Source organism: Polypterus senegalus, chromosome 10 (genome assembly GCF_016835505.1).
Source record: "Polypterus senegalus isolate Bchr_013 chromosome 10, ASM1683550v1, whole genome shotgun sequence".
Lineage (NCBI taxonomy): Eukaryota > Metazoa > Chordata > Cladistia > Polypteriformes > Polypteridae > Polypterus > Polypterus senegalus.
The window spans coordinates 12,096,269-12,119,102 of record NC_053163.1 but is presented as its reverse complement, the minus strand read 5'-3'; the positions used below and the strand labels follow the sequence as shown (position 1 = coordinate 12,119,102).

The 22,834-nt window shown below is 39.7% G+C and overlaps 2 protein-coding genes across 2 annotated transcripts; both read right to left on the bottom strand.

Moving 5' to 3' along the window:
• Window positions 1-1,948: 1,948 nt before the first annotated feature.
• On the bottom strand, window positions 1,949-11,133 carry LOC120536380 (serine/threonine-protein kinase pim-2-like). The gene is made up of 9 exons (XM_039764704.1): window positions 11,035-11,133; window positions 9,075-9,156; window positions 8,776-8,889; window positions 8,562-8,662; window positions 8,291-8,341; window positions 7,813-8,191; window positions 7,567-7,743; window positions 7,271-7,477; window positions 1,949-2,729 (listed from the first exon to the last, which is right to left on the bottom strand). The coding sequence occupies exons 1-8, from the start codon at window positions 11,131-11,133 to the stop codon at window positions 7,386-7,388; spliced, it is 1,095 nt and encodes a 364-aa protein (XP_039620638.1). The 3' UTR covers window positions 1,949-2,729; window positions 7,271-7,385.
• A 1,742-nt stretch (window positions 11,134-12,875) lies between these two features.
• Window positions 12,876-19,972, bottom strand: LOC120536379 (serine/threonine-protein kinase pim-2-like). The gene is made up of 7 exons (XM_039764702.1): window positions 19,954-19,972; window positions 16,128-16,238; window positions 15,929-16,029; window positions 13,792-13,842; window positions 13,327-13,582; window positions 13,070-13,246; window positions 12,876-12,984 (listed from the first exon to the last, which is right to left on the bottom strand). Exons 1-7 carry the CDS (start codon window positions 19,970-19,972, stop codon window positions 12,893-12,895), a joined length of 807 nt encoding a protein of 268 aa, XP_039620636.1. The 3' UTR covers window positions 12,876-12,892.
• Window positions 19,973-22,834: the final 2,862 nt, after the last annotated feature.

Below are 22,834 nucleotides of genomic sequence, written 5' to 3'. Positions count from 1 at the left end.
GATGAGCCCCACCACCATAATCACCTTATGCCACTCAAAATCATCCCACTTACAACCTTCTCCCCCACCAGTAACCCCATAACAAACAGACTGGGAAAAAAAGAGATCTCAGCAACAATCATTTCAAGTTGTGCTTTTATTTACTTTGCCCGGGGTACCCTGGTGACCACCTATATGCTTTGGTGCTTTCAGGGGTCTAGATTTCTCATTTAATTGTTTTCTTTGCCATGTCATTGTTATTACCTAAAGTACATGAGAGTGACACTTGATCTTTGTATTCGATTTTGGGTTTGTGTCCTCCAGTATCTTTTGAAATAAAGAGCTCACCTGCTTCACTGACTGAAACCCTAAGTTGCTGGCTGGTTGGTTGGTTTACTTTAGCTGACTTTTTTATTTACTTTATTCCTTACCTGTGATTACTTAACATGGTGTATTCTGGGGTCTTTTTAAATTAAAGAGCAAGTAATTGACTTAATGACTTTACAATCAAATAGATGTGATGGTTACATTTAATATACAAGAATGGGACTGGTGTCCATTATATGAACTTTGCACTTTCCAAGTCTCTACAGGGCACTTTGGTTTCCATCCTTATAGCCAAGAGGCAAACCTTGCTGATAGATTTAGAATATGTTTTACACATTTATTGGCAATAATTTCTGGCTTTCTTCTACCGTCTACTACTAAATCACCCTTTGTCTTAAACAATGAGTAAGTCATTCCACTTTATCCACTGGGCACAAGGCAGAAATCACCCACTCTTTTACTTACACTGGTGACAATTTAACATTATTTGTTAACCTGACCTTTCACATCTTCAGAGCTGTGGAAGGAAAACCTACACACACATGGAGAATGCATACAAACTCACACACACGCAATACGTTGGCCTAGCTAAATACTGTACTGCCATGCCACCTTCATGATGGATAGTTGCTTAACTATAATAATGTGCATGGATAATAGGATAATAAAATCATTCGATTTGACTTAAAAAGTAGGATAACAAATGTACAAGAGTACTAGCACAGCGAAATGCCCATTTAGCATTTTGTATTTAGGAACCTCTGTTCACCAGATACTGTATACGAGCTCTCACGTCTCCCTTTGTTTGTGCACCTTGTTGCCTTTGGTCAATGGACATTCCAGTCCTCTTGTGGATGCCAGAAGGCATTACGTTGAATATTTTGTCATTTTTTTATGTATGGAGAGCAATTTATTAGGAACGCCTATATACCTGCTCATCCATGCCTTTATCTAATCAGCCAAGCATGTACTTACAGTATAAAAACGTTGGAATAACAATTACAAGTGAGAACTTAATTATAGTGTTACACTGTATTACATAGTAAGTATAAGGTAATAACACCTAGCTGCTCTGTAATTATACAGGTAATTACATGGTAAAAGCAGCGTAATTAGAGACACATAATCTAAAGTGATAGATAGATAGATAGATAGATAGATAGATAGATAGATAGATAGATAGATAGATAGATAGATAGATAGATAGATAGATAGATAGATAGATAGAGAACCAGGGGTTGGCTCTGTGGATTAATGCCTTCTGTCTTCCTAGCGCTGCAGAACAGAAGACTGTCACACGTTAATTATGTTTCTGTTTTCTGCCTTTCCTGGACCCTCCCTTTCATGCTGAGTCACCACATAACCCGGGACCGGCCATCTTGCTTCAGGTCTACTCTGAGTTCCCATCTAAAAAAACGTAATCCGCAACTTGATGCATGCTTTAATTGTTTTCAACTCTTGAGGGTCACAAAGATGGTGTCCCAATTCTTTAATGTGGTTGTGTCTCTCATTTTACTAATATATATATATATATATATATATATATATATATATATATACATACACACACAGTATATACATATATATATATATATATATATATATATATATATATATAGTAAAATGAGACCTGGCTCACTAGTAAAAAATACGAAGAGGAAATACATCTTGAGCAGAATACCTTTTAAGAAGAGCAACTAAACGTTGTTGTCTATAATGGTATTAAAGTGCTTCAATTTTGTTTGTTTTCTCATAATGACTATTTTATTTAATGTTTAAAATGACTACTTGATTTGTATCATTCAATTTGCATTTTTTTTTTTTGGTTTTGGCTTTCTTAAGCACCTTGGAACATTATATTATATTGAATACACTTTGATCAGTTTATTGAAGGGTCAGCAGTTAGCGCCTTTGCCTCAGACCTCAATTTGAATCTTGGTTTGGAGTTTTCACCTTTTCTCTATGTTTGAACAGGCGCTGTGGTTTATCCTGAAGTAACCAAAAGAGCCGTGTGATTGGTTTAATGGTCACAGCTCAAATTAGCCTGAATAATTGCAATGCTCGTGGGTGTAATGTTGCCCTATCCAGGATGGTTCCAGCCTTGGACTTAAGGCTTCCAAGATAGGCTCAGTGTGATACATTTCATTTGATACATGAGGTTTTGCAAAAATGAACGAATTGATTAAATTTAAATAATTATGGCTACCTAGACATTTCATCATTAATTACCTCCTAACTTCAGGAATCCGGACTTCTATTTCCAACCTCATTGATGTCTTTGTGTGAATTTTCTATATGGTCCATGCTTGACAGGCAGACACATTGTTAAATAGTACATCTAAACCTATTTGAAAAGAGTAATTGATCCCCTAGTAGCAAGCAGCGTCCCTTCCAGAGTTAGTTGGCGCTTGTGCTCTCCAAACCTGAAATGAAAAAGTGGAGTTTGAGTTACTACATGCTAGTTCTTTAGAACTGATGAATTTGTTAAGTGTTTGGAAGAAGTAAATAGTCATTAAACTCACAAATGCACTCAAAGACAAAGACTTGTATGGAGCATGTTGGAGATGATCATGTCCTATCTGACTGTTCAATTTTATTAAACTGACACCACCAATGTCCACAGTATGCCCATAGATTCATTGAAAGGACAACATCATGTAAATATCAAATGAAAAAAAGAATTCTGAAGACATGAAATCACAAAAACAAATATGAGTCCTATTAGGTTTACCGAGTAGCAGGATATATCCGCTATTTGTTTTGACCTGTGAGTTTTCAAAGCAACATGAAGCAACCACCAGAAATCCAAAGAGACCAAATAGCTGGTGCTTAAATTGCAGATGCATTGGTCACAAAAAACTGAAAAATGACTTCATGTATCAAGATATATAGAGATAAAAATAACAAGAGCATTATTCACGACATGAACAAACTGCATCAGCAAAGTGAAATGGTGGTTGCAAGTTGAAGTTCACTAACATAGACAGCCGGATGCTTTACAGGACACTTTGATAAAAGTATAACCTGAAAAATTCTATGAGTCCTTCCGAGACCCTCTCTCAAGACAAACTCAACAATCGAAGCATCACAAAGCTGAGATCTATGGCACAGCTAAAGTTCTGTAGCCACTTGTATCCGAATCCAGCACATGGAGATTTGTGACTTTTATAACACGGACTTCTAAGTAATGGAAGAAGTAATATGGCCAGATGACTCATCTGTCATCCTGCTTCCTACATGCTGATGAGCAGCAATACATTTGCAAATCATGAGGTGCCGGAGCCCATAGTGAATCCTTGTGTGTGGAATGGGGGTACATCGAATAACGACATTTTGGGAACTGGTGTGTGGCTCTGCTAATGCTCAATTCCATCGTTGGTCTAATAAATACATGAAATCAGTACTGTTTACATGTGTGTTTCCACAAATAAATAATTATTTCATTTGAATATCTTGAAATCTTAAATAGTTCCTCTGTCCACACTGTGTGCAGCACACTGATATTGGTCCTGAAGTATCATTTGGTGGTCCTGGATCACAGACGTCTGAAAACTACAGATCTTGCCAATTCCAGCACAAATAAAAGAGTTGCTGACAGGTTTATAATTAGAGAAAACCTAAGGATGCCATTCAATTCAAGTATATATATGTTGCCAGCTGCTAAACATGATGAAGGAACAGTAATGGTATGGACAATCACTTCCTGGAACCCATAGACAATTCCTCCTGCAGGGTGGTATAATAGCCAAAGAGCATGAGGGCATTTTACATGACAAGATGGAACAAACATTGATCCCTCACAATGACCCCTCTTCCACAATACCCCATTCACACTGTAAACTGATTCCAGACTTGTTTAATTAACACCAGGATGGAATCAAATGCAAATAATAGTATCATCAATCACCAGATCTGAACATCATCAAACCGTTCAAGCTGAGTTAATTTCCACCTCCTTTGTCTGTCAAAGACCTGGAGGCTTTTCTTCTTGGAGAATGAGTGAATGACAGCAGTGCAAAGAGAACTGAAGCTGGCAAGAAGAAGAAGGCAAAGGTTGGCCCTAGTCTTCATTAAGTGAGACCACATACACTCCAGAAGAGGTCATTCACCTGAGGCTAAGCATGTTCAGTCCCGACTAACACTTGGATAGGAAACCATCTAGAAAAGAGTTTAAGTTGTTCCTGGAAGACGTGTTGGTGAGGTCAGCAGGGGCCATCTACCCTGTGGTTTGAATGTGGATTCCAATGCCCCAGTGCAGTGATGGGGACACTGTGCTGTAAAAATGATGCCATCCTTCAGTCGAGATGTAAAACCAAGGTACTGACTCTCTGTGGTCATTAAAGATCCCTTTGCAACCTACGTAAAAAGCAGGATGTATCCCAAAGTCCAGGCTGATATGTCCTCCATGGCCTATTCGTTCTGGCCCTCAATCATCCCCTGTCTCTAATTGTCTATCCTTCTCACCACTTCACCACCTAATAGCTCATCACATTGTCCATGCCTAAGGGACACATTAGTGGTAGTTGAAGTGCCTCCACACTCACTATATAAAGTGCTTTGAGTACAGAGAAAAGAACTATATGAATGTAAAGAATTATGATCATTATTAATTCCTTGATATTAACAGACTATTAGGTGTTTCTATTGTGGCCTTTTGAGGGCATCAATGAGTCCTAAATCCCAGGCACACCTGCACCAACAAAAACACAGCTTTTACAGGTTTCCTCCCAAACCACAATTGCAATTATCTTCTTTCTTCCTTTCTTTTTCCTCCACTTGTCCCGGGTGAGTCCACTCCCCCTGGAACAGTGGAGCCCACCTTTAAAACCTAGACCTGGGAATACCTGGAAACCTGGACCTGAAAGCAACGCTGGGTCAGGTCAAACTTCCACCCTGACAGTGCAGCCTTCCCAGAAAAGTCCCCTATAGCAGCACCCGAGGACCCCAACAGAACTACAACTCCAATGCAGCCCTGAGGGTATCTAAAAAGGAACCACACCTGAGGGATGCTGCCACCTATTGTATGGAGGGAATACATGCCTCCGAGAGTCAGTCTCCCACTATCCTTCCACTAGAAAGGCATCTCGGACTGGAAATTTATTACAAACCAACCCAACTAGGATGCCCATTTGTTCACACCCTCCTTTAAACTATCATTTTGTCCAACTAAACGTGGAGTCCTGCCACGTGCAAAAGTTTGTTGACGACACTGCTATTGTGGGCTGCATCAGGAGTGGTCAGGAGTAGGAGTATAGGAAACTACTCAAGGACTTTGTTAAATAGTGCGACTCAAACCACTTACACCTGAACACCAGCAAGACCAAGGAGCTGGTGGTGTATTTTAAGAGACCCAGGCCCCTCATGGACCCGGTGATCATCAGAGGTGACTGTGCAGAGTGTGCAGATCTATAAATACCTGGGAGTGCAGCTGGATGATAAATTGGACTGGACTGCCAATACTGATGATCTGTGCAAGAGAGGACAGAGCTGACTATACTTCCTTAGAAGGCTGGCGTCCTTAAACATCTGCAATAAGATGTTACAGATGTTCTATCAGACAGTTGTGGCGAGCGCCCTCTTCTACGCAGTGGCATGCTGGGGAGGGAGCATAAAGAAGAGGGACGCCTCACGCCTGGACAAACTGGTGAGGAAGGCAGGCTCTATTGTAGACATGGAGCTGGACAGTTTGACAACCATGGCAGAGCGACGGGTGCTGAGCTGGCTCCTGTCAATCATGGAGAATCCACTGCATCCACTGAACAGTGTCATCTACAGACAGAGGAGCAGCTTCAGCGACAGACTGCTGTCACCGTCCTGCTCCACTGACAGACTGAGGAGATCGTTCATCCCACACACTATGCGACTCTTCAATTCCACCTGGGGGGGTAAGCATTAACATTATACAAAGTTATTGTCTGTTTTACCTGCGTTTTTATCTCTAATTTAATATTATTTTTAATCAGTATGCTGCTGTTGGAATATGTGAATTTCCCCTTCGGATTAATAAAGTATCTATTTATCCATCTATCTAACTCCTACTTCTATTAATCTTGGATGCTGTTGAAGATTTATTATCAAAAGATTTAACATCAACGAACATGGGCCTAAATATGGAGAGCTGTGCATGATCCATTGTGCACACTCTTGAGCATTTTTGACTGAACAAATATGTATGATTTCATATTAAAACCAATAAAACACACAGATTGCTGTCTTCCCAGAAACACACTCTATTAGTACTAACTGACTCAATAATATTGTTTCATTATGTATTGTACTCTTAAGAACAAAATTGAAAATGGCAGCAGTATGGTTATACTTCCTCAAAAACAAACAAAATTAACTTCCTTTATTTTTAAATAATTCCACAGATGGAAGAGAAGCTTTGCTGAGACCAGTTCGGACACATTGTGAGGAAGAGGAGGGCGGCAAGGTAGCCAGACTGTGAGTTAAAAGTTAAAAGCGTACTTGTGGGCCAGGGTCTGCCTATTGCTACATTTGATGAATATTTTTAATGGCTACTCAAAGAAGTCAGTCAGTCATTTTCTAACCCGCTTAGTCCTTAACAGGGTCACGGAGATCTGATAGAGCCAATCCCAGCTAGCATAGGGTGTAAGGTAGGAACAAACCTGGAACAGGGTGCCAGTCCATCTCAGGGTGAACACACACACACTAACAAGCCCCACCACACACTGTTGGCAATTAATAATCACAAATTCACCTAACATGCTTGTCTTTGTTCTGAGGGAAGAAACCAGAGGACCCGGACAAAACCCAAGCAGACACAAAGAGAACATGCAAACTTGACGCGTGGAGGACCCAGGAACCAAACCCTGGTCTCCTTACCATGAGGCAGCAACACTACCACTGCGCAACCATGCCAAAATGGAGAAGCCGCACGTTAGTGTTTTGTTCAGTTCACATACACAACATGAAAATACAATACAAGATAGAAGACCCTAACCTTCTGCATGACGATGACTTTTAGCAAAACTGACCCTCCAAAAGCTGACTCTCTTTTTCTCTTGGTTTTTGACGATTCACTTATTAACAAATTAAAGCTGAAAATGGCAGTTACATCAGTTCATCCAAGAATGGTTCAGGATGTTCCTCAGCGTGGGGCGATCCTTGGGACGATGAGAAAGGCATTGCAAGAGCAGATCCAGACATTCTGAACCATCCAGAGAAAGGGTGAGTCAGGTCACCAAAGAATGATGGCATTTGCTTGTTATCTTTTTAAAACTGTTTCCTATCTCCTACCTGGGGATATTACACAGGGAAATCTAAGTTTCCCTTTGATGGTCTCTTCTTTTGTTCCAAAGGGCAAAATTCCAAAGATGAGTGCATACAGCACCACACCAAGTGACCACACTGTTGCGGGCACAGCTTGGAAGCGTTGTTTCACAAACCACTCTGGTGGAGCATACTTTAGTGTCCCTGGAATTAAAGAAAGAGGTCATTTTTTTTGCAGTCCAACAGGAGAAATATTTAACTCTCTTGACCTACCTCTATAGCTGGTATATTCACCCTCCCGAAGGTGAGATCCACAACCAAAATTAATTAGTTTGATCTGACAGGAGTGGCTCTGGATCAAAACATTGCTCATCTTTAGATCTCTGTGGTAGACTCCCCTTTCCTGACAATGCTGAATGGCTTCCACAATCTGTTGAAAGATGCACCGGACGAGCGACTCGTCCAAGTATCTGGGATTGTTGAAGACAAATTTGTCCAGATCCACACAGTGCTCAGGAAGATCGAAGATTAGAAATACATTGTAGCTGCTGACACACCAGTTGAGAAGTTGGATGACACCCGGGGAAGTTGGAGCTTTTGCAATGTGGTTCATGAGCACAATTTCAAGCGGGACCGGACGCATTTCTCCAGGCTGAAACATACGGAGGGTGACAGAGCTTGGTAAAAAAAAAATAAATGTGCAGTCTGTCTGATTTTTGATGACCTGCAGATTGGATTTATTTGTACTTACAAGACAAATCCACTCAGAAACGGAATCCTTGTTCATGACTTTGATGGCGACCTATAAGGAAATTTATTTCTTGAGTAAAGCATGGAGATCCATAGGGTAATACTTTTGAAGAGAAGAACAGGACAATATTAAGCAGTTGGTATCATTTGATATTTCTCTCTACAGACTTTAAGGAAATATTTTACCACCCTGGCCTATAGCAGGGCCCACTTCCATATACACAAAATTATACCACCTACATCTAGAGGGCTTCAAAAGAGTGAAATCTTACCGGTAAGCCATCTATGATACGCCTGGCAGTGTAAAACCCTCCAAAGGATCCCGTAACTAGCAGAGACTGCAGTTCATATTCGTACATTAAGGATAACCAGTCTGAAAAGGAAAAACTAGGAGATGTTCTGTGGCAGCTTTTAATGTTTGTGATAAATGCAACAACAAAACTAATTAGCAAGTTGGAACGAAGACAACTATTGTGTGACATTTACCTGTATTGTCTTCAGGACTAGTGGGATACTTGCGGTTGCTGCATTCTTCATCTTCCATAGGGGAAAGTCTAACCTGCGTATGTCTAACCTGCGTATTGTTCCTCATGATTACGTCTGTGGAGAAAAGAAACCAATGTCCAGTTTATAAATAAAACTCTTCACTCGTTTGTTAAGAATTAAAAACTGGAAACAAGGAGACTTCGGTTGAACTGTTTGGACAATGCTAGCTCCGTTAATTTTAGTGCTGGGCATTCTGCTGATCCATGTAAGAATCTGTGCCATAGTGAAATGGGGTATACCTTCTGGAACAGCAGGATCACAAGTCACAAAGTCTTCGTCTTCCTTTTCTACTGCTTTTTGTCCCTCCCATCTGTGGTGGTCCTTTAACAGAAAAACAAAGTTGCAGCTCAGATACATACATCCACCATCAAACCCTTGAGTCAGTTAATCATGCAATCAATGTTAATAGCTGCGTTTCACAAATTATCAATTATGAGAATTGTTCTTCTAAATGATTACCCTGCAGAATAAAGAACTGAATTCAATAACCACTCAGGTAAATTAATTTTAATCGGGGACACAACTGTGCTGGCAGTGCAGTGCAGTGTTTTGGACTTCAAACCCTGAGACCGTCGGTTCAAAGAAAGCTATCAACAATGAGTGACAATGAGCAACTCACTTCACCTTTCCAATTGTAAAAAACAAAAGAAATGTAACCAATCATATCTCAGGTGTGTGTTGTCTTGGATGCAGGCATCAGCCTGTTCCTCTCATTTGTCACTTTTTTGTATAATCTGGATGGAATATTGGGAAAGTTATTAGCTAAACAAGCAGACTTGGAGGACTGAATGGTCGCCTCTGTTTTGTCAGATTCCTTATATGTTTGTTTCTTACGTTACATTTAATATTGTTTTTAGCGTCTGTAATGGCATACTCTGTTAAACAAGAATAATTGTTTACTGCGGTGGGCTGGCGCCCTCTGCCCGGGTTTTTTTTTCCTGCCTTGTGCCCTGTGTTGGCTGGGAATGGCTCCAGCAGACCCCCGTGACCCTGTAGTTGGGATATAGCGGGTTGGATAATGGATGGATGGATGGAATAATTGTTTATCTTTCGCTAATCATGAACAACTGCAAATTACGCTGATAACTACATCACCCGCAACCTTGTTTTCTTAACAGTTTTCATGCTGATGAGTGCGATCTTTCCAGATTGTCGTTACAATTAGAAACCTCACTGTCGAGTGCCATCTGAAAAGAAAACAAAATCGTCTTATTTGAGGGTGCGGAGTATTAACTTCGAGTTCAGAACAGCGCGATCTCCGCGGTGACAAATTTTCTGAACTTTCTAAGAGGAGGCTCGGTGCTTATCTATGAAGTGTATGCTGAGGTCTGCTGTGATTGGTCTTCTGAATTGTATTTATTTATTTTTGGAAGACAATAACAAGTGACGTTCAAAATGTGTTTTCACTTATTTTAACTCGATTTATTAAGAATTTCAAAAACAACTGGCATCCCTTTTCTTTTGTCACCTTCCTTTGCCATGCAATTTTCCCAACGTCGTACCAACTTTTTAATGCCCAATTACTACTCCTCCCGCCTTCACCATCTCTAACGAAAATACGAAAGTGCGGAAACGTTTTGAACGTCTCTCGTACAATCAAGTCGAAGTTACACAACAAATGACATCAAAGACAAACTAGAAAGTAAAAATGAAAAAGAAAGTAAAAAAGAAGAAGAAGCAGAATCAAAAAGAGACAGAATTTAACTAAACATAATTGAACCCTCACCCGAGAGAAAAAGTGGAGTGCCAACAGCATGGACAGAAGTTTTAGAATAATAATAATAATAATAATAATATAATAATAATAATTCATCCATTCATTATCCAACCATATCCTAACTACAGGGTCACGGGGGTCTGCTGGAGCCAATCCCAGGCAACACAGGGCGTAAGGCAGGAAAGAAAACCCCGAGCGGGGCGCACACACCCACACACTATGGACAATCGCCAATACACCAAACCTGCATGTCTTTGGACTGTGGGAGGAAACTGGAGCACCCCGAGGAAACCCACGCAGACACGGGGAGAACATGCAAACTCCACCCAGGGAGGACCCGGAAAGAGAACACTAATAATAATAATAATAATAATAATGTCCTTTTCCCCCTGCTTATTGTAAAATGGTCGACTTTATCTAATCCTCTTTATTGACTAATAGCTGACGCTGTAACATCGATTGTTTGTTTATTTTAATTTTACCTTCTGAAATAAAACCTCCGAAGGCATGTCCCTTGCCTCCCAAGGATCTGTCCTATACCTTCTATACTTCCTTAACCTCTTCCTTCTATAACCGCCCATGTTTGATGCTACTGAGTATTTCACCGATTGTCATCGAACCGTGCAAACGTTGACAACCTGCAAAATGACCTTACTGGTCAGAATGCAGGACAACACTACAGCACGACACGTTCATATTCTGGTTTAAATCAAAGGAAAGTGACGTCATACGGAAATGCACTCAAATCTCCACGGCTGCGGATGACACCACAGGGTTGTAATGAAGTGGCCAAAGTAAAGTTTGGCAGATTTTGGTTTACTGACTAACTTAAACTTAGAAGCTGATTATTAAGATGATTATTATTTTTTTTCTCGCCCTAATAGTGGGGGAGAATCAACGCTCCGTTCCTAAATCGATGTTTAAACCATCGCTATAGTGCCTTTATTTTAAAGAGGGAAAAAATGTATATATAGCTCTGGTCATTTGGGGTTTCTGTTTTTTTCGGGATTTTTGTAAATCATCGTCAGTTTGTGGGGATTGAGATGGCCCATCGCACTTGAGGTTTGCATTGTTTTTATGCAACTTAAATATATCACGTGTGTGTTTAACTTCTAAAAGGTTAAAAAGGTTCCAAAGTGGTTCTTCAGAGCGATATGGTGGAAAAGAAGGTTAACACTGGGGAAAAAAATCCACCCACACAAACACTAAATCCGTATCAGGTTCTGTTAGCAGATCATAAGAAAGTTGTAAAATACTGCAGTGAGTTTCAGATTTTAAAATGACTCTTGTTGCAGACAGCAACACGGGCTAGGTTCAGGTTTTCTTAATTTGTAGCCTACTGTACATTAAAGAGCTCTGTTTTAGACGCTGTGACCGCTAGGGAGCGTTACAGACCCTCAAATCCCAGACACAAACACTCTTGATTCCCGTCCAGTTACAAAGAATGCTTAATTTATTGAGAAAACTACCTCTGAATAAACTTCTCCACAATCACCACAATCCTTCTCTATCCTTTTCTCCTGTCAGGTGAGCTTTGTCCTTCTACTGCCCACTCCAGGTGGAGGGCACACTTTTAGTAATACAAAACCATTGTATATAGAAAGCACTTCCGGGACAAACGGGGGATCATTCTTTCAACAGCTCTGTCTAATGGCACCTATGTAACCTAACAGGGCAGTCTTATGGAAATCACAACTGCCACCCTGCAGGAATCCAGTTGGGACTTGCTAAAAATGCTGCTGCTGCCAAGTGTACGGAGAAATGACATGAGCATGGAAGGCAACCTCCCACTAATCTCTCTTGGCTTCCTCACAGCTAATGCCAACTATGCCAGTCCAGCCTTTATACTTTCTTTCCATTATACTGGCCTCTTGATCGCGTAAGGAAATTCCGACCACCACAAAGCACCTCTTTCTCTCAGCATGTTGGGCATCTCATGCCAGTCTCTCAGCCAGGCAAGAACACAGATTGCAGCTGGGAGGCCAGTCTGTCCATAACACCACAAATTAGGAACCTTTTCAACGCCCAAAGAAACAACTTTAGCTGCAAAAAATCTTTCAAAGAGTGGAATGGTGCTTTGTGAAGTAATGGTTCTACAGGAAACCACACAACCCAGTAAAGTGCCATTAAAGAACCATTATTTCAAGATTGCACCTAAATTGCCTAAATGATTTATTTTTTGCTAGTTTAGATAGATAGATAGATAGATAGATAGATAGATAGATAGATAGATAGGATGTACTTTACAATATTACAGCAAAGCAGATCCACAAATACATCAAAATCGCCAATGTTAAATTACCAATTCAAACTTTTAGGGTTACTTTATTGTGTCCATTCTTAGATCATCCACGCATGCCTTAGAATATCTTCCAGGGAGGGTCGCTCTCGAGGGCATTTTGACAAGCAATGCAGAATCAGTTTTCGGCATTCTATATAAAAAAGGCAGAGACATGTCAGAGGGGGAGATGTTTAATCAAACGTTCTGGTTTGCTTCTGCTTTCCTTGTCTACGCACCTCTGGTGATATTTTTCGGGAATGCGATATTTCCCTTGACGGTATCCTTGCATGTTTCGAAGGGAAAGACTCCAAAGACCAGAGCATAGAGCACCACACCCAGAGCCCAGACTGTGGCGGGTGCGGCCTCATAACGCTTCTTGGTAAACCACTCCGGAGGCGCGTACTTCAGCGCACCTGAATAGGAGAAAAACGATTTAGCAGTAATACTTTTCATGCCTTCCAATGGGCTAGCACGTGGAAGGTCATTAATTTACCTCTGAAAGTTGTATATTCCCCCTCCCGCAGCTGAGATGCGCCTTCAAAGTTCATGAGTTTGATTTGGCAGGTGTGGATCTGGATTAAAATGTTATTCATCTTCACATCCCTATGGAAGACGCCCCTGGAAAGACAGTGATGGAGCGCCTCCACAATCTGCTGAAAAATACGCCAAGCGTGCGGCTCTTCCAGGTCTTTTTCATACTTAAATACGAAGTCGTGTAGTTCTATGAAAGGGCTCGGGGCGCTCGAGGACTAAAAACACATTATAAGAGCTGATACACCAATCAAGAAGCTGAATTATTCCCGGGGACGCCGGCGGTCTCCCGATTATTTTCATTAAAGCGATCTCAAGCGGAATTACTTGGTGCTCTCCAGGCTGCGCCGCAGAAAAAAAACGAAGAAATGTTGGTATAAGGAGCAATGAAAATGCAGGTAATTGGAGCTACATAATGTATACTTACCATCTGAACCCACTCCGCAACCGAATCCTTACTTATCACTTTGAGGGACACCTGCGTCAGGAAAGAAAACGAAAAACTCAGTCTGCTTAATGGATGAATAATAACTTAATACCAACGCGCGGTGCCGTTATTCTTAAGAATGACACGTACTTGACGATTGGTACAAGGAAATGGGAGTGAAAATCACGTCTGCCACTCCCGAGCGCGGAGTGTATCCAAAATGGTTCATTTCAATGCGAGGCTGGATACATGGGTACCAGAGTGATGAAGGATGGGTTCAATATAACGCAACAGGTTATCAACACGCAAGGAAGACCTGCAGAAGCACTTGAACTGCACGTGCTCATCATGTAGGCTCCCTTCTCATGGGAATATTACATTCACCCTTCCTTAACCGCATTTTGCATGGTTAAAGACACTCCCGCCTTCTCCTTTTCTTCCTATTTATCAGTATGCTGCTGCTGGAGTATGTGCATTTCCCCTATCTATTATAGTCAGAAATATAGACATAGATCTTCCGCCATCATCAGAGTTTTGCATCATCTCCTATGACAGTGGTTCTCAAACTGTTGGGCGGGCCCCCCTAGGGGGGCGCGAAGTAAGAAAAAGGGGGCGCGAAGATGTGAAAAAAAGAAAACAAGAATCGAAAATATGAAAAATACATCTATTGAAACGAAAACAAATTAACTTAAACTACATTCTGATACTAGAAAAATATAGAGTTAGATAAATGTCGATAAAAATTAAGTAGGTGTAATAAAATATGCATCTATGATATATCATTAATTTAAAAAAGAACAAATTGGTATTAGTGGGCTCCTTTCAAAAAAATAACCTTAGTGGTCGAGATTAAAACTGTTATGAAAGGTTGAGAAACGCTGCTACAGGGGAAAATTTTGGTTCCCAAACGAACCTTTATGAATTTATAACTGTAGCAGGTTTCAAAAATAGCCGTGAATAAACAATAGCAGATTTGAAAAACGCTGTCCTATGACATTGTTGGCTCTCCGGCAATAATCAATACTGTCACATACGGAGAAGAATAATATCATCGCGCCGATCGAACGAGCCTCAAAGAAATGAGTTTTGGTCACTCACTGCGCACGCGCTATGCGTTGAGGTTTGCGCGAAAGCTTCACGCGGAAAGCAGGCTTAAGCGCTTCAGAGTCGCGTTTACTATCAAAATCTTCGGATGCACTTTTGGCCTTTATAGTCTTTAGAAATAAAAGAAAAAACGAGCTGGGTATAAATGAGCAGAGCAAACGCTTCAGCTAAGGCAGGGGTGGTGAACTCCAGCCCTGGTGGTCCGCAGTGGCTACAGGTTTTCATTCTAACCCTTTTCCTAATCAGTGACCAGTTTTCAGTGCTAATTAACTTTTTCCCCATCACTTTAATAGCCCTGTTAGAAGAGTTCAGCCCTCTCAATTGATTCCTTTCTTCATTAAATGACAGCCAAACAGAAATGAGATGTGAAACGAGCTAATAGATGAGCAGCTAAACTGGAGCTTCAAACTCCAACCAATTTCACTCCAATCACTTTCTTAATGAGAAGCCAATTCATTGTTGTTAAATTAAACCCGTTATTTAATTCCACGGCTTGTTGCTGCTCTCATTCTGCCACAGCACACATTTCAAAAACTGTTGTTTTTCTTTTCTTTCTAAGAGCATGAGTGTCAAAATGTTTTGGTGACCTGAGAGATCAACTTTACCAAGACCATCACCTCCCTTTAATTTCAGATATTGTGTGATGGGCACAGGGGAGCTGGGCATGTGGTGTCTTGTTTTGTGTCTCATTATTGTTTGGTTGCTAATTAAAGAAAAAGAAACAACTATGGGGCCTGAAACAAGTTAATTAAACGAAGTAATCAGCAGCAAAAACGGGTCACTAATTAAGAAGATGGTAAGAATGAAAACCTGCAGCCACTGCGGCACTTGATGCCTGGAGTTTGCCGCCCCTGCGCTAGGGGACAACCGTGTAAATTTGGGAACATATAACGTGAAAGCGTTTAAAGTTTAGGCAAAATAACCACATTATATCATTGGATGCGAGTTCCGACAAACTTGAATAAAATATGGAGAAAAAATACACACATGTTTACATGCATACATACATTCATACATAGACAGACAAAATTACTTGTAAGTCATCTATTAGTCGTCTAGCTGCGTACACGCCTCCAAAAGATCCGGTGATCAGTAAGGACTCGACCTCATAGTCATCCATGAAAACTATCCAGTCTGGAAAAGAGGCAGGTAAACCAACGAATGCTGTTTACAATAGAAAAACAATTTAAAAAAATACATACTAAGTTTTTATTGCGAATTCAGTTCCATACCTGGGACCTCATACGGTTGCAAGGGCATTTGACAGGAGGTGCTGCATTCTCCGTATCCGGTCTCTTGCGCAGCCGGCTCCTCGTATGATTCCTTGTTCCGAAAATTTCCTCCTTGAAAGAAATGAACTCATGAAAAATGGTTGTCACTACATAACAGAGTCGGGTTTAGAGGCTGATGTTTCGGTTAGAAACGTTGAACATGATGTGTGCTCCTCCCCTTGGCGTTTCAAACTGCGCGATCGAAGAGCAGCGGGGTTCCTATTGATGTATCGTGAACGAGTCTATATGCGTTGGGTGGGCTAGGAAACTTTTGGGGTAGCCCCTCCCTTGATCAAGCCTTGCTCAAGAAGCACTTCGAGAGAGGACGGTCTAGCTATTTCCTTACTTGGGAGCTTTGTAGTATTTTGTAATACATCTTTGCTTTTTAATGGTGAACAAAACCATCTTATTTTATATATGTTTTTTTTTGTAGCAAGTAAGATGCTAAAATATTTTACAAGTGTCAAAATAGAATTGTTCTGCACATGTGCATAAAGTTGGAGTAAAGTGAGTGACAAGCCAGCATTCTTAAACGTCACCTTTTTGGGTTATGTGGTACCTTGCAGACCCATTTCATTATAGTTTTTTTGACAGTGAAAAGATTCCTAATATGTCAACACAACAAATATATTGAATTTACAGTAGGCAACCAGGATACTGGGAGATGACTTAACCCACGCTGTTGTCTTTTTAAAATCACGAAAACACTGCATTTCACAAATCTGTTATTGTTTATTTTGTATTTTGTATTTATTTTGTATTTTTGAAACCTGTTACAGTTGTAAATTCATAAATGTTCGTTTGGGAACCAAAATGTTCCCCTGCAGCGTTTCTCAACCTTTAAGTATTTGAGTTTTCATAACAGTTTTAATCGCGCCCCCCTAAGGTTTTTTTTGAAAGAAGCCCACTAATACCAATTTGTTATTTTTAAATTAATGATATATCGTAGACGCATATTTTATTATACCTACTTAACTTTAATCGACATTTATCTGACTCTATATTTAATTTTTCTAGTATCAGAACGTAGTTTAAGTTAATTTGTCTTGCTTTCAATAGATGTATTTTTTCATATTTTCGATACAGTACTTGTTTTCTTTTTTTTCACATCTTCGCACCCCCCTTTTTGTTACTTCGCGCCACCCCAAGGGAGGCCCACCCCACAGTTTGAGAGCCACTGCCCTATAGCATCGCGTTGAAGACCCACTTTGCCGTCTTGATTTTTTAGGTGTGTAGACTGGATTGAGCAAGTTCAGTTCATAAGGGGATAATACAACTTGGAGCTGTAAACATTTGATCATAAAAGCTTTTCTTCAACAAAATGTAAATTATTGTCTTATTATGAAAACATTGCATCCCGTTTTAGAAGGTTTTCCAGACAAACACTAGAGAATACCAGTTGATTAAAACTAGCAGTTAAAATCTGTTACATTAACTAAAACGGGTGTTTCAGAGTAATTACCGGAGAAGACACCTGAGCTGCAAGGAACAAGTTGTTCATCGAGTCTCCCTGCTCCGTTATGCATCTCCTTAATTCTCTGCTGGAACTAAGAAGGAAAACATGTCGTTAGTCTTATATGATATGAAACACCAAAGATAAGATGGAATGGTAATTAATGCTGACATTTACTGCATGAATAAAAATTAATAGCTAAGTGCACAACCGCAACTAATGATCTAAAGATTGTCTTGCTAAATTTCCTTAATAATTTGATATACTCTTCTAAAGATCTGTTGTTCTAATTTTTAATCTGCGCCATTAGTAAATGGGGTAGCTTTCATCTCCAGACCCTGAGGAAGACACCTTACATCAGAGGTGTCGAACTCCAGTGCTGGTGGGCCGTAGTGGCTGCAAGTTTTCATTTTAACTCTTTTCCTAATCAGTGAACAGTTTTCACTGCTAATTAAGTTCTTTACACTTCATTTTAATAGACCTGTTTTTAAGGATTAAGTCCTCTGAAATTATTCCGTTCTTCATTAAATGACAGCTAAATAGAAATGAGACATGAAACGAGCCAATCGATGACAGGCTAAACTGGGATTTCAAACTCCAACCAATCTTTTAATGAGAAGCTGATTCTTGCTGTTAATTAAACATATTATTTAATTCTATGGCTTTTTGCTGCTCTCATTCTGCTATACAGTAGACATTTCCAAAACTGTTCATTTTCTGCTTTTTTTTTTTTGCAAAGAACACAGTCAAAATGTTTTGGTGACCTGAGAGATCAAACTTACTGAGCCTTTCACCTTTCTTTATTGTCAGATATTGTGTGATGGGCACTGGTGAGCTGGTCATGTGGCGGCTCGTTTTATGTCTCGTTGTTTGTTTGCTAATTAAGGACAAAGAAAAAACTAAGCAGCCTGAGTCAAGTTAATTAAAACTAAAATAAGCAAAATAAGTTCATTAGTAGCAAAAGCTGGTCACTAATGAAGAAGATGGTTAGAATGAAAACCTGCAGCCAATGTGGCCCACCAAGAATGGAGTTTGACACCCGTGCCTTAGATAGATAGATAGATAGATAGATAGATAGATATGAATTTTAGTTTAGTAGGCAGGATAGATAGATAGATAGATAGATAGATAGATAGATAGATAGATAGATAGATTTTAGTGTAGTAGGCAGAATAGAATTTTAGTGTAGTAGGGCAGATAGATAGATAGATAGATAGATAGATATGAAATAGGATAGATATATAATAGATAGATATATAGACTATAATAGATAGATATATAGACTTGACTTGATAGATAGATAGATAGATAGATAGATTTTCTTACAAGTCATCAATTAGTTGTATATTTGAATGCACTAAGCAGCTTCGGTGTTTTCATTCTATCAAAATAAGAGGTGAATTGGGTAAAATGGAGAAGAGAAGGATGAACTATTCATTGTGGTAAAAATATAAAATGACGCGAGAGCGCTAAAAGTTTAGACAAAACTAGTCACATTAAATATGTTCTGTTGCATGTGGGTTACAATAGCAATGATGATGATGATGAGGTTAGGAGCACACACTAATACAGTGCATTGCTGCACCCAACCACAAGAAAAACCAACTCAGGATCCAGATTCGGACCCGAGTGCAGCCATACCTCAGCACCACACTAGTTCAGATGGAATGGAAATAGCAAAGAAAATAAATAAATAAATATACATACAGTTTATCAATACTTACACGAACACACGTTTTCTGGACCAACACATATATACTGTAATTGCCACGCATCGTCTGTTTCTAATAAACACGTTTTCTCAAAAAAATAGATTTGTAAATTTTGAGACTGTTCTGACAAAAAACATGCAGAAGAAATTTTCATATTTCTTTCCTTCTTTTTGTAAATACGTTTTAAATTTTTACATTTGACATTGGTCAGTTTTACATTTCGTAGTTTAGGCAAAGTAAATAAAATTGGAGCAGTCTTTTATACTTCTATAGACTGCCGCTCATAACTGAACATGTTATACATTTCTTTGCTATTCACATACATGATAACAAATAATAACACTCGCTACATCAAATTTTGAATCAGCTTAATTTAAATTAGGGTGGTTTGATCCCAAAGGCAGAAAAAAAGTTCAGTCCATCACAACGACATAATTAAAATAAGTCTTTGTCGACGTTGAAGTAAACCGAAGCATGTTGAAGACTCTTAAAGGAAAACCACTGACGGGCGAGCGCCCCCAGAACGAGGCCACACCATTTAAGCGTTAACATAAAATCGGGCGATTTAAAGAGCTGTCATAAAGTTAAGGAAACAGCAAAATGTGTACAAAAATAATCATACCTGGTTCGATTCTGGCCATGCTCCCGATGATGCCGAGAAATGACCTGACTCCCCGCGGCCCTGAAATAAAAGATGCGTGTTTAAAAACGGGGCGATAAGAGCAACTGTTAAGTAACAGCATGTGTAACACGTTATGTGTAGTACACTCTTTAAACTGAAGGCACCAGAATGCCAACTCAGAACACTGCCATTGTATAACCAGTTTCTAATAGAAACACCCACAAAGGCTCCATAACATAACAGGTTCCGTAAAGCCATGAATATGATAACAGATTTGTGATTTTCAAAGGACTCTTGCTGTATACAATAACAAAAGACTTCGTTCATATTTCCTTGCTCTTTCAATCTTCTTATATAATACGCTACCGTGGCTTTCCGTTTGTCTATCCAGGATTTTAAATCACCTGTAGCTCACAAACAGTTTCACTTATTGACCTGAAATTTGGTACACATATACTACGGGACCTCTACTGTCCGCTTTCGGGGTGATGAGTTTTCTTCCTCTTTTTATCTTTATTTTATTTTATTGTGGAATCAACTATCTGCAGCAGGACAGGGTGCCATTCTCATCCCTACCACTTTTGCCGTTACTTCCTCTTCATATCTTAAATAATTTTTTAGGCAGATTGAATACTTAAGTGCCAGCTTAAATGAAAAATTAAGAAAAACGTACTAAATAACTGCAACACAAAAACTGATTTAATCAGTTTTAACTTGAAAAGATGCCAAAGGAAGAAGAGAAGAAGCGGGCCGCTGGTGTGGAGAAAAGAAGAGCTGCTCAGGAAACAGCAAGCGCATCAACCTCTGAGCAAATGAATGATAAACGTACAGAGAAAGAAGAGGAAAACTAGAAGTCAAGTGTATTCACTGCACGTCATCTTGCAGTACGCCGTTACTGCAGGATACCATAATCTGTAAACATTAAATATTTCTGTTTTGTCCAGGAACGTTTCAAAGCACAGAAAGCCAATTTCATAAACAAAAGAACTCGTCCTGGAATTATTTTTTTTTTTTTATCAAGCAACTGCTATATGAGGACCCTTACAACCCAGTAAAGTGCAATTTTAGAACCGTTATTTGTAAGAGTGAATAATGTAACTATTTACCTTCCTTATATTGTGAACTTGTCATCTGGAAAGAAAGGTTTAAGTAACAAAACTGAACAGCAAGGTTTTCAAAAATTAAATAAAATAAAATGCTTGAGAATTTCCTCATCCCTGTCAAGTAACAATTCCTATTTTAAATGGCCGAAGCTCTCAATGAGTTCATTTTACAGCCCCTTTGAAACTTCACGGGTAATTTAACTGTGTGCTGTTTGCTGAGATGACAGTAAAGTAAAATATAGTGCAAGGTTTTGAAATGACACACTTAAATTGATATTATGCCTAGAAACACAGCAAACATTTATATTTTATATATGTTTTCATCACGGTACAACTATTTAGCTTTTTAACCGAATTAGTGGCCAAAAATATAAACCTCAGTTTTGGGGATTTTCTTATACCTTATATACAATTTTGAGTTAGTATTTCAGTATAATAAATATTACCAGCATGATAATGAACTAAAAGTTAGTAAATCTGAGAAATAGTAAAATCGGAAAAGCTTAGTTAAACAGGAATTTCTACATATCAGTCATGATGGGTACCCGTAGATTGCCTGAAGAAGGGGCCTGAGTTGCCTCGAAAGATTGCATATTGTAATCTTTTTAGTCATTTTGCTAGGCTTTTCTCTACACACTATTTATTTAAAAGACATCTCAGTCCAACGCTCATTGAATGGCGACAGATTCCCAATATATTACTTGCAGTTACTTACCTGAATAACATTTGGAGCGGTCACGAAAATGTATTCGAGGAAGGCGGATAAACCCGAATTCGTCACCACCAGATCCAACCCACAACTCTTCGCCCCCAAACCCCCACTCAGGTATATATGTACATCAAAGACGACCTCCAAAATCACAAACATGAGCCGATTATGTTAATTGGCGACTACATCTGGCGGGTACGGGGAACAGGACCCCCATTTACGGCCGGTGCGTGCCTTGTGCCCGAGTTTGCCAGGATTTGCTTATGTCCCCGCGCTCACGAAATGGACAAGGCACGGTTGGAAAGCAACTTCACTGAGGCCTTATAACGATTTATGAATGCTTATTTATTGTATGATGACTTGAGCAAAATTATATATTTATGGATAAGTTTAGTCTTCAATAACTGTAAACAGCCGATAATCCGTACAGTCGCTTTGGATAAGTCTGTTTATGTAAGCGTTGTCAAAAGAGAAACAGAAATCGCGTTACTATTATAACCCACAGGCGAATTTTCGTTGGTTCCCCTTTATCTCTGCTTTCTGGCGGCGTCCTCTCACATTTATCCTCTAGTTTTACCTTCTGCATGTCTACCCCCTCCATCGAGACCCGCTGGCCCGTTTGTTGTCGGGTCGCGATGATATTTTCTCCAAGTTCCAAGTTTGTTAGATATGTAAGGCTCTCGGTGATATTTCCTAATCGGTATCTAAGCCAAGACTGATTTGGAATGTCCCAAGTTCTGAAAGAAATCAATCAATGAACGTTCTGCTCGGTGACGTCACAGTCATGCAGCTAGCAGTGATTAGTCCGCTCACACTGAATGAGTGCAAGTATAAGTCAAGTATAAGTGGGGTGTTTCTGCTTGGATATGCTGAGGGGCTCGCGCACCTGCAAGAAAGTTTGTTTGCTGCACTGGTAGAGAATGAGGCAGAACTGTTGCTTAGCCTGGCGAAAGGGTATAACACAGCCCTTAAGGGTGGCATCGATGCAAATAACAGCCTAGAGAATCAATTACTACTCAACCAATACCCTTGTGTCTAAAGGATTAGGAAAAGCACGGGAAAACCCCCG

Bases quoted from the DNA above. Each gene is read 5' to 3' on its own strand.
- LOC120536379 (XM_039764702.1), bottom strand. The intron at 13,247-13,326 runs GTAAATTAATGA...TCTCCTATTCAG, and splicing joins GGAATATACAACTTTCAGAG to GTGCGCTGAAGTACGCGCCT. The intron at 12,985-13,069 runs GTGCGTAGACAA...TTTTTTATATAG, and splicing joins CCCGAAAAATATCACCAGAG to AATGCCGAAAACTGATTCTG.
- LOC120536380 (XM_039764704.1), bottom strand. From the start codon at position 11,133: ATGGGCGGTTATAGAAGGAAGAGGTTAAGGAAGTATAGAAGGTATAGG. The intron at 9,157-11,034 runs GTAAAATTAAAA...TTTCTGTTAAAG, and splicing joins CGGAGGTTTTATTTCAGAAG to GACCACCACAGATGGGAGGG. The intron at 8,342-8,561 runs GTAAGATTTCAC...ATTTCCTTATAG, and splicing joins GTATCATAGATGGCTTACCG to GTCGCCATCAAAGTCATGAA.